At 36.1% G+C, this 12,140-nt stretch overlaps 1 protein-coding gene across 4 annotated transcripts in view; it reads left to right on the top strand.

The window, feature by feature from the left end:
• PRDM5 (PR/SET domain 5) overlaps positions 1-12,140 on the top strand; it is a 73,828-nt gene that overhangs the window by 15,033 nt on the left and 46,655 nt on the right. For 3 of the 4 annotated variants that reach the window (XM_051619691.1, XM_051619690.1, XM_051619693.1), the window contains exons 4-8: positions 6,153-6,339; positions 6,679-6,853; positions 7,700-7,792; positions 8,070-8,191; positions 10,506-10,585. In XM_051619691.1, the coding sequence (XP_051475651.1) occupies positions 6,153-6,339; positions 6,679-6,853; positions 7,700-7,792; positions 8,070-8,191; positions 10,506-10,585 (657 nt within the window). The remainder of the gene's footprint in view (positions 1-6,152; positions 6,340-6,678; positions 6,854-7,699; positions 7,793-8,069; positions 8,192-10,505; positions 10,586-12,140) is intronic. The other variant, XM_051619692.1, reaches the window with a different exon arrangement.

The following is a 12,140-nucleotide window of genomic DNA, read 5'->3' as shown; positions in this document are numbered from 1 at the left end:
TAGTCAGCTACCAAAGTAACTTGTGTATTGTATGTGAGTGACCTTGAAGCTGTATAGATATGTAAATACAGATAAGTGTTCATTTGCATATGACATGAATAGGTACTACTTGTGTTGAAAAAAGCAGAATACATGTCTTAATTTTTTTGCGGGGTTTGATCTTACTTTAGTAGATGAAGATGCAAATCCCAAAACTCTGCTATTCCTTTAGGAAAAACAAAACAACACAGTGCACAAATCCTTCATTATTTTAATCCCACAGTCTTTGCTTTGAATGAAAGCTGATTTATGGCCACTTGGTGCAATAGCACTTTGTTTTATGAAATCAGTGGGCAAAACATTAGTGGGATGTTTCCACTATCAATACATTTTATTTTTGATTGAGAGTTGCATTCTTGCCACTAAGATGATAAAATGATGTTTTATATCAGTAAAGTTGTTTTATCTTTATTATCATTACTCAGAAGTTAATATGGCTGCGAAAAAACAGTTGCATTGCTGAACAAGTATCTAATATAATTAAAAATCCAGAAGAGCTGGCAATACAGATTATTACATCAAACAAAAAAAATCCTTAAACCAACTGAATTATTACATTTTCTGTGATAAATTAGAATATGTCTGAATAGCTATAGAAAGATTTAATTTGCTAACTAAGAGGAGAACATAAAATATTTATAGGTGGTTAGAGACTTTTGTGTTCTAACCAGGACATTATAATTACATTTGTGAAATGTAAACTTTTCTCCAGACACTTGTATTTTATGAAGATTTTTGTGGGGTTGGATGAATTTTTTTAAAAGTAGATTCTTCTCTCTCTCTTCTAATGCTTACTCTTTAAAGATAATCTTTAACAGTTAATCTTAGAAGATTAAAATGATTAATTGAAAATATTTGACCAAGATTAATGATACTAGCCTATAACATCTGAAAAAAAAAGAAGTAAACCACAGTGGCAGAACAGGGGCTTCTCTTGCTTGTCCTAAGTCTGTCCTATGGATGTGTGAGAACTTAATGCTGGTTGTGTGCTTCAAAGCTGCCCCTCTGCAATTTTTTAGGAGACGTTGTATGAACTAGAAAAAAAAGATGAACAGAAAATAATTACTTCCTACCTGATAATGATAATTTCCACTAATTATGTTTCCCACTAGTTTTTTCAGATTCCAATACTCCATCAGGAGCTTCTTGGTCTACTCTGGCGCCATTTCCAATCCTGATGGTGACACGCTAGTAGTGATAAAGGTTATAATCTCATATCCAAAATTGATTGATAATCAGTTTACTGTTTGCTGCCTAGTGCTCAGTATTCAGTTTAAAAGATGAAGTGAATGCCTGAGTACAAACAAATTAAACCACATCCTAGGCTGACTGCAAAATATGATTAATTCATAATAGGTTAATTGTACCGAATGATCATGTTTAGGTTTGTGCAAAATGCTTCCTGTGGTGAAAAAGTGAGTTAGAGATACTTATTTAAGTAAGTTTGGTGGTGAGGTTGCTTTTTATGGATTTTCTTGGGGTGTTTTTTTTCAAGCAGGGTGTGGGGTGGAATGTGTTTGTGTATGTGTTTTTAAACAAAAATAAAAAATTATTCTTCCTGTAATGCTACGTGTTTTGTAAAACCCTGGTTCTGGTGGGAGCTCTTTGTGGTAGTGTCAAAAGAGTGTTCTGGGCACTGAGTTCTGCCTCTGTTTCTTGGGGGCAGCTGTGGTGTTTGGGTTGTCTTTGACTGGGAAGGCATAGGAAATACTTTTGTTAGGGTACCTATGTATGTACTAATTGCATTTCTGAGTATGTGGCACAGCTGTATTGCTGGAGACTTCTCTGACTTGAATTCAAGTAGTAATTGAATGAGTTAATACTCTTAATATATTTAAAGTAGCTTTAGAATAACAACTTCTGCCTTAACAGAAACTGTATGAATTGTAATCTCTTTTGCCTTGGACTATTCCTAGCTACTTACTTATGAATATGACTTAGGATATGTAGAAAAAAAATCATTGTAATTATCATAATCAAAAGGAAAAGGCTTCTATCAAAACCATCACAGTTTTGTGGGTTTTTTTCAGTTTTTAGAGTGGTAGGGTATTTTACTTCAATTTTCTTTTATCCAGAATGGATAACATTATCTTTTTGTCAGTTGTAATTTTATGAAAGTCTCTCTGCTGGAGATTACTGTGCAAAACATATCCTGTTGTTAGCATTGCAACGCTTTTATAAACAGAATTGCAGCCAGCAAGAGATTTAAATGCAAGTATTTTTTCATTAGCAAGCAGACACTAAGATGTTCTGTTGTAGCTTAGAAAACAGTGAGTTAGAACAATGAATAGTGAAAACTAATGTGAAGGATATTTATCTGTGAGGTGCTAGAGTGGTTTAAAGTGATATTTCACAAATGTGTGTCTTCAAGTGTGGCATAATTCAGTGATGTCCTGGTTGATCTTGAGGTAAAAAAAACCCTGTGCAGTACCAGTAAATGCCTTCTGAGGAGGATTAGTATTCTAATGACAGACAGTGCTGCTAGAAGTGTAGTAAAACTGGACTATCTGTAAAACAAGAGTGAGTGTATACTCAGAGGGGAGAACTAGAAATCTGATTGATTCTTGATTTTTATTTTTATTTTTTTGTAGGAAGAAGAATTTTCAATTCCAGGGTCATAGGCCTTTATCTGTTGTTGAATACCTGGTCATGCTGTTCAAATATTCTGTTACTGATTAATTAAAAAAATTGTTTCTGAGGTGAAATAAGTATTTTTCCCCATGAGATTCCTCAAACTATACTTGCTACATATTTTTTTTTTGCCATAGGACCCTCAGTAACACTAAATGATTGTGAGCGTAAAAGTCATTTAGACATTCTTCAGCACTGAGGTTACAGAATCTTTTTAAAATTTAAATTTCTGAATTTAGGCATTTTTAATATTAAGTGGGTGCATAGAGTGATGATATTAAGGTTCAAAAAGAATCTACCATTCTTATCTCTCAATGGATTTCTAAGGGCTTCTCTTCCAAGTTTTGCTGTCACCAAGTGCTTTTTCTTGCTCAGATGCTGTGTTCTGAAGTAAAAATTTGGGATATAGCATTTGTTAGTAGCATTAAATGTCTGGGAAGGAAAAAATAAGTGTTTTCAGATTATATTATAAATAGTAACATATAAAGTAAATGTAGTTGTTGTCACCTTGTATTATTTTAGGTGTGGAGCAGGTAGAGAGTGGTAGAGAAGCATGTGAAAGGAGGGAAGAAATCCTTGCCACAGGAAATCACCTCCACACATTTTCTGGTTTGGGGTTTCTGCCCACACAGACATTTCCCAGGCTGGTTTTACTCTGGGAAATGTGACACCTTGGAGATGCAGGCAGAGATCAGGAAAGGGAGTGAGTGTGCTTGTTGAGAGAGGCAGCAAAAGAGAACTGGCAGAAGAGCAGCCGCCAGGTAGTCGCGTGTGGTGCGGAGCTGGGTAGCACTGTGTGAGGTGGCTGTGGGCACAGGGAAACCTGGTAACAATGAGGAAGGTGGGGCTGGAGCCTTATGATCAAGCTCTGGAGGATGGAAAAGCCAAGCTCTCCCTCAGGTAACACAAAACTAGTTGCTTTCCCCTCTTCCATGACAGTGTGATGGGCTGTCAATGCTTTTTGGCCCACGTTCCCTCTCAGCCTGCCTTCTTACAAAGCACACGTGAAAGTGTGTAGCTGTGGTGTGTAGCAATCTGAATGGGAGAGGTACATGGAAGTGAGGTGAAAACGGAATAGCAAGACCTGTTGGAAAAATAAAAGTCTTTTCTGGGCATGTCAGTGTGGCTTATAGCTTAAAAGATGACATTCAAGGTGGGGGTGAGAAAAGCAAAGCGGAAGAATAGGCCAGGAATAGCGTGAGGGGAGGTTGTGATGCCACCGTGACCAGCACTAGGAGTTTTCTCCCAAGGACTGCTGTGTCCAGCTGCAGATGAACATTGTTAGCAAAACAACTGGTGTGGCCAAATGTAGATGTGTTCTTAGAAATTAACATTATTTTAAAGACTTCTTACTACATTTACTGTGTCTGTCTGCATGCATGTAGATAAATGTGCTTCATGCAGGTGCTGCTGGTGCAGGGAGAGACTTAAATTCCCTTGTAATTTCTGGAGAACTTCCATTGGTTCCAGTGAAAATGCTGCCTTGAGGACCTGCTACAGTGTGGTTATATCTGGATTAATTGGTACTTTGAATACCTGATTATTAGCATTTGTTTGGTTGGGAAAGCCAGACAAATTAGCCTTGGAGGAGAAGTGAGTTTGAGCTGTGTTTCAGTTTGGGCTGGCACCAAAGCTAATTTCTTTTCATAGCAAATGCAACGAAGAGCACTCAAGCATTCAGAGTCCTTAGTATTTCTTCCATTAATGTTTTTACTAACCAGAAGTACACAAATAGGAAAGGACCAGGATGTTTTTAGACCCAGAGCTGTAATACAAGCCACAGATGCATGTACGGTGCCGAGGATGCAGCGGTATTGATCAGAGTTTGGTTGTTAGGATTCTTCCACTTGGCCTAGGCTAACCTGAGTAATTGATATTGGTTGCTGTTCCTCAGATATACTGTGTGGTGTAAGATGATCTAATTGAAATGTGTGCAATTTTGTTCTTTAATGGGTAAGCTTGGGACTTTGATTTTATTTGGGATACACGGCTTTTTAAAAATTATTCTTCTTTTTTATTTTATTTGTTTTGGCAAACAAGTAATAGATATGTGCTTCCATTTTATAAGGTTGTCTTGCTTTTAGAATAAGGTTGTCCTAAACAGTGATGTATTGGAGGTTTACCTCAGTGGTTTTATCTGGTCTATTTGTAGAAAGATTTTTTACTTTTCCGCATGTAAAGAGTTTCAGTACATAATTTATTTTTTGTTTAGTCTGTAGTAAATTAAAGGTCTCTGTGACTTGACAGAGGCTCATGAAAAACAGCAACTTCTAGATGTATTCAGAAGTTAAGGTGGCCTGCAGATAGATACCTGGACTGCAGAATATGTCTTGAAAAAAAATGAATAGTTTTTCTTTTCCAATGCTGCTGTTGAGATATGGACAGAAAAGTGATATGTCCTTGAAAGCAGTAGCTGTATCAAGTCTGTTGAATTAAATTGGTTTCACTCTTGTGTGACAGTATCTTTTGTAATATATAACAGATCCTCTAAAGCTCAAGGAATATTATATCCCTGTTGGAAGTTTAAATTAATCTTAATATATTACCAAAATTAAAAATATTTATCCTGTCTTTGTGCTAGGAACCTTGTTACAAAATACATGGCTGGATGTAAAGAAGCTTCAGTTAACTTTTCTGGATGTTAATCAGCTAAGCTTTAAGATTTTTGATAGAACTTGGAAGTCTTCAGTATGTAAAAAATGAATCTCCTTTGGTGCTTTGGCTAGTACCTAAAGTAGTTAGTTCACATATAGCAAAAAAATCCAGCTCTGTCAGTTTAGGAGATAGCTGGTTTTGCTATAGAACCCTCCCTTCCCTCCCTTGTGCCCCCTGCCTACCTTTGTAACTTTAATTAAATATTGTCAAAGACCAAAGTTGTTAGCTTATGTGTCTATTTGGAAGCTTGTTTATTTATTGTGGAGAAGGTTTTGGAGCTTATTATTGTGTCGTCTTCTTACACAGACTCTGGGCTGGATTTTTGGCCTTCTGTGATCTCTGTACCTACACTGATTTAGACCAGCAGAAGGTTAACTTGATTGTGAAGATAACTGACCAGCGTTGAAAGCCTTTTCATGAAAAAAACTGGGAAATATAAGGGGGGAGAGAGAGGGAAAGTAATACTATGTAAACATGCTACTGAAAGCTGAGTTTTAATTCATGCAGCCTACAGTAGACAGAGCTAAAGCTGTATTGGTTATTAAACTTTTGTTATTTTTCTAATACTCAAATGTTTAATTTTCAAGCTCTGAAGTTCTTATCAGACTGAGTCTGGCAGGAGAGGAGAACTTTAACACTTTATATGTGCAGCAACACTCGGAAAGAAGTCTTAGAAAGGCTCTTCTAGCAGAAGAAAGGCTCCCTGAGGAATGAAGCCAGCCCTTCCATAGTTGAGGGCTAATATTAGCTTAGGGTCCTGTACTTGTTTCTAAATTTTGCTTTTTCTGACATAGTTGCTAATTGATTCTACTTACTGTTTGCAACAGGAAGGAGAAAATATTTTCTATCTGGCTGTGGAAGATATTGAAACAGACACAGAACTTCTGATCGGGTACTTGGACAGTGACATGGAAGAAGAGGAGGAGGAGGAGGAGGAGGAAGTAACTGTTATCCAGGAAGATGAAGACAATGGCAACAATAAAGATGTGCAATCAGTGGGAGAAAAAACTACAGGTGAGCAGTATGTAAAGAAACAGGATAACTTGAGAGCTTAAAAGTAGTAACAAAGACAAAAGAGAGCACAAACTGTGTAGGAGTGTGAAACCAGAAGGCTCCTCACATTTAGTGTGAGCTCTTGTGTGATTTTTTAAAATCTTTTTATTTTGGTTGAGTTGAGGTTCTTTGCCCAGTAAGAACCCAGAAATTCACTCAAGATTAGGATTGTCTACAATCCATTAAGAGACAATGTCTTTTGGGAATTTTGTGATGCTATTTTGCATAGTGTGTTTCTGGCAGAGTCTCTCTTAATGTTAGCAAAATATTCCTTCACTGTTTTTGCCTCCCATCATTTAGATCCCCTCACATGTAAACAGGACCACGCATGCCCAAACTGTGAATCCAGTTTTGCCAGCCAGGAGATTCTAGCTGAGCATCTTCAGACTCTGCACCAAAAACCCAGCGAGGAAAAGGAATTTAAGTGCCGAAACTGTGGAAAGAAATTCCCTGTTAAACAAGCTCTACAAAGACAGTGAGTAGAAACCAGAGTGATTTTTCAGGGATCATTTTAATCGGTTTCATTCAATCGCTTATATTTCTCTTGGCTTAACTGCTATTTAAGCATTAATTTTTATGCCTATATATTTGTACCCTTACCCTTTACATTAGTGTTTTTATTGTTAATTTCTTGTATATGTTGGAGACTTCGATTTGAATTGCAAAAATGTTGCTATTTTTTTATATTTTAAAATCATGCATGGTAGACCAGATTAGGGCTGCTGTTTGGTGCAAAACTATTTGTCTCCATCAGTGGACTATTTAGTAGTTTAGAAGATGTAATTATTTAAGATGTCAGTGTTGTTAGAGAACTAAAGTAAGATTTAGAAAATGTAAAAGGACCAAAAAAAAGGACAAACAATACTTCACTTTTGCTTAATTAAATATTTGGGTCATGGCAAAAAAAAACAAATAGAAACATGAAAGACTTGAGATTCAAGAGCACATCTTTGCTGTCCTTGATAATGCAAATGTGCAGTTCTGTCACTGAAGTCATATACCTTTTGGTCATACTTTTGTACAAAAACATAACTGTTTTTGTTGTAATTTATATATTTTTTTGCTTGACAATAGAAATATATATTACTATATGTAAGGTAATATTAATTAGTGTGAGCATACAGCAGTATGATCCTGACTCTGACTGTTGATTCATTTGGTTAGTTCCCACTAAGTTCCAGGAGGCTTCACATATGAAATAGATTACTCACCTGCTTAAACATTTGTAGAGCTGTATATATGCTTTTAGCTACTGTAAGCCTTTGTAAGTTGTAGAATGTTCCCCTCATGGTTTTTTGGTTTTGTTTTGTTTTTTCTTTAGCGTACTTCAGTGTACAGAGAATATCAGCCCAGGAGACTTTTCAAGAAGTTTTCAGTGCTCTGTTTGCAGTACTTCCTTCAGCTCAGAATCGAGGTTTTGTGTCTGAGTTACTGGACTGCTGTTATGTCATTGCTGGCCTCCCTTTGCATGTTAGTTTTCAAGCTTGTTAGTTTATGTGAATCCTAACAGTGAAAGGAGTTAAATGCTTTCATTCCTACTTGCTGTAAGTAATGCATGAGGTGTCCTTGGAACTCTGCAGTGCAGCATGCCTTAAGTTCAGAGTACTTACTATGTGTCTGGTTTCTGGAGATACTGCTTTATGTGTTGCCTTTTTTTTTTTTTTTTTTTTTTTACTGGTTATCCCAAATAGTTATGAACAGCACAAGGAGGCATGCAGAGGGGATGCGAGATTCATATGCAAGGCAGATAGCTGTGGGAAGAGGTTCAAGAGTAAGGATGCCCTGAAAAAACATAAAGAAAATGTTCACAGTGGTAAGAAAAAGTTTAATATTTCTTTGGAAAAAAACCCTATACTGCGTTTCTAGCCTTAAATTTGCAAATCAGGTTGTCTTGTTGTTTGTTTTTTTTTTAATGGATTCTTTTGTGCCAAAAAGAAAATTAAGTAGTAACTAATTGCAAGAGTTCCTCCTCCCCCACAGAGAATTGACTGTATACCAGATAAATCATTAGTCTACTGCAGAAAATGTAATAGGAATCTGGGGAAATTTAAACTAGGCAAATAATAAATATAAAGCAAAATATTTCAGTAGTGGGAAGAATCAACCACTGGCACAAACTGCTAAAGGAAGTGGTGAGTTCTTGATCTTTTGGCATTTTCAGGACACAATGGGATATCTTTCTGAAAGACATGCTTCACAAATGATTAGGCTTGATGAGAGTATTGCATAAAATTTCTATTGCCTCTGTTGTGCAGGAAGTCAGACCAGACAATCCACTAGTCCAGTTAGGCACTAGCCTTTTTGTATCTGTGCAGTGTGAATCAATAGTTTTTAAACTTCACTCTGTTTTCTTGAAAGGGCAAAATACTTCTCTCAGGTCCACAATGCATATCTCATTGCTGGCATTCTGCTCACTCTGCATGTCCCCTTTTGATGTCAATGGAAGATCAGTATGCGTGGGGACAGCAGAATACCACAGTACAAAGAAAACAAGTCTTTAGTTGATGGTGACAGCACTGAGATGCTTTGTAAGATTTTCATTACAGGAAATCTTTTTCTTCTGACAAACTCTTACAGCATACAGAAACCCTTCCATAGCCATTCTTACAAAAATTGTAATTTTTTTCAGTACTGGTAAGTATTTTTTTCATCCATGAGTATTGCTATAATTAGGTTTAGCTTTGGTCAGTTATGCAGTGGTGTACAAATTCCACAGTTTTCTTGAATGATCTCTCCAGATATGACTGACAGCAGATGCCTGGAGGATATTTTTGCTCTTCCTGCACAAGGATCAGAGCTTTTATTTTACCCCTTGGGAGTCATAGAAATCAAAACTGATGTCAATGTGGGAAGGAAAATAACCTACTACCATTGAAGGACACTTCCAGAATTCCTTCCTGCTTGTGTTATCTGGAGGCAAGGGAAGTATAAAGGATTGTTATGGGTGTTGCTCATTATGCAAATCTTTGAACAGATAATCACTGTCTCTTCTCTGAGAAGGTCTCTTTACTGTTCTTTTAAGTTGAAGTACTAAGTATACTCCTGTATTTATGTGTATTTCAATGTATATGTAAATATTTGTCATAAATCTTATAACAGCAAATGCATATGTGAGATTAAGTACTTTTTTGTACTACAAGTACTGAACCAATCAATTGACAGGATATGTCGTAGTAAGAAGCATCAACATAATACTATTTTTTTACAACAGGAAGAGCAGGAAAGATACAGGATGCTAAGAGTCTTAAAAATTGAGCTGGAAGCCTTCCAATGAATTTGTTTATGATCCATGTTTCCTCTGTGCATGACTAAGCAGTACTCCAGTCCTCTTTCATTCAGTGTCCCAAGATTTTTACTGTTCAATGCAATACAAAAGTTTTTTTTATATAAGCTAGGAAATGTCTTGCATGGGTATGCAGTTCTAAACAAAGAATTAGGTTTGAAGTGGCTTTGACTTACAATAAAATAGCTTTGTGGGTTGCTAAAATGAATTTCAAAAGGTAAATAAAAGATAAACCCAATTAAAGGCTCTGTCACTTTTAAAGCAGCTGTGAAAAGGGAAGAAGAATACATCTGATAGTTGACCTGTAGCTTGTTTTCTAATTTACATTTTAGATGAGATTTGAAATCATTATCTGGTGCTAATGCAATTTCCTAGTATTGTTCAGATAAAGACCAATAATGGTATTATTTTATGTATTAGAATGCTTAATGCTTTCTGAATAAAGAAAAATGGGAGATGGTGGTTTTCACTTGAGTTTGAGACCTTTTTTGTCATTGCTGCACTAACTCCTGTATTGACTTCTGGAAGAAGTCAACTGTTCAGTTAGAAAGTGAGCTGTTCTTAGTTGTGAATAGTGCTCTTCGTATAGTATTGGCTATGTGTGATAACATCTATTTGAAGGGTGTTTTTTTAATTGTTCTAGTTTTCTTGATTTATATTCCATCAGTAACTGGTTGGTTGGACACCCACAGAGAACTCCTGATATGGAACACTTTGAATACAAATGTAAAAATCTTATGTCAGTCAAATGACCTGTGAAAAGTCACAGACTTGGTAGAAATACTTGGGTTCTTTCTTAGCACTTCCTTTTTAAGATGTTGGTGGTATTTTGTTTCTGTTTCAGGAAATTCTAGGAAGAAGCTGATGTGTTCAGTGTGCAGTAAGAAATGTTCCTCGGCAACAAATCTCCAAGAGCATCGAAAGGTCAGTAAGATGAAGGGTAACCCACAGCAGGCTTTGACTTCACTGAGATGTGAGGCTTTGATGCTTGGGTCACTTGAAAGTAATGCAAACCTTTGGGTAATCTCATTCATGGTTACAAAGCCATGAATATATTTTATTGTGGGCTTTTATTTTTGTAGTCATAATTGGTTAAACCAAAAGTCTTCCTAAAGTTTTAATGCATCTTTTACCAAATACAAAGATTTGGTAAAATCTTTTTGCTTCTATAATTTCTGCACTCCAACATTACGTTAAAGTTGTCTGCTGTTCTTCAGCATTCTTAAAGACTAGTATAAATGTGAAAATATGTTATGTAATGGTAGGATACATACAGACCATAAAATAGGTTCATGAGCCTTCAGTTTTTGTACAAAATGCAATCAATTGTTCTTACTACCTTGTGACATACTGGCAAGGGTGTTACTTGTAGTATGCAGTACTAAAAAAAATTTATTCCACAAAAACAAATTGTAGAAGTCTTTTTGTTTATGCTTGTAATCTTTTATAACCAGAACAGGAGGAGTTAACACTTTGGCATCTATTGGAAATAAGGGGGATCATACAGAAACGCAGATGGACTTCCTTTGGGTAGTCCCTGCAAGATTAATTTGGTAAATCACTAAAACCCAAGCGATTCTTTTTTTATAAAAAACTACATTGTACTGTTTATCAGATTAACTGTAAGTCTTTAATAATGCCATGGTTCTAACCTGAATCCATTGAGGATATGGATGATATCAATTAAAATTCGTTGTTGCAAAGGAAATACTGGGGCCCCTCCTTTTAAATTGTTTTTCTCCTTGCTTGTATGAGTATGCCCTGAATTTGTCTCACAAAGCTATACTTTGTTAGTCCTCAGACCAAACGGTGTCATTGCCACATGTAATTACAATTTTTATATATCAGAACTTGTTTTACATATTAGAACCTGAAAATGCAAAATATAATGGTTAGTGTTTATTAAAATGGTTGGGTTTTTTTCGGTATTTGTAATCCTGTAATCTTGGGCAGACACTGTGTGACACACACTAACAAGCTTTTCAAGTTGCATTGATGGTAGGTCAGTTGAGCACTTGCTCATCTTAAGAATCTCCATGAGGATTTTGTGCATAAAACTTCTTTATTTCCTTTTCTTGATTGGCTCCTTTTTCAGTACTTCCAGAAGACAGATATTTGGATTCACATGCCTACATCAGATAGTGAAGGTAATGGCATGTAGGACTCATGCCTGCTGTTTACTTGAATTACTTTACTTTTGTAGGAAGTGGGACAAGATCCATCACCAATATTGCTAAAAAATATTTAGGTGGGATATAAAAACAGTAGGAAAATAATAGGTTAAACAGGGAGATTTTTTTCACCCATTTCCTGTCAATGTAAAGAAACAGAAGTAGAGAATAGAAAGGTAAATAAAGTACAGGAGGTAAAAGAAAATAAGCCCAAACAACAGACACAAAAATCTGATGAACATGGAGAAAGAAGCTGAAGAGGGTGGCTATAGAGGAGATGAAGATCTGAAAGAAGGTGAAGAAAGTAG

Source organism: Apus apus, chromosome 4 (genome assembly GCF_020740795.1).
Source record: "Apus apus isolate bApuApu2 chromosome 4, bApuApu2.pri.cur, whole genome shotgun sequence".
Classification (NCBI taxonomy): Eukaryota; Metazoa; Chordata; class Aves; order Apodiformes; family Apodidae; genus Apus; species Apus apus.
Note: the sequence above shows the minus strand (reverse complement) of the source record. Positions and strands in the feature narration are given on the sequence as shown.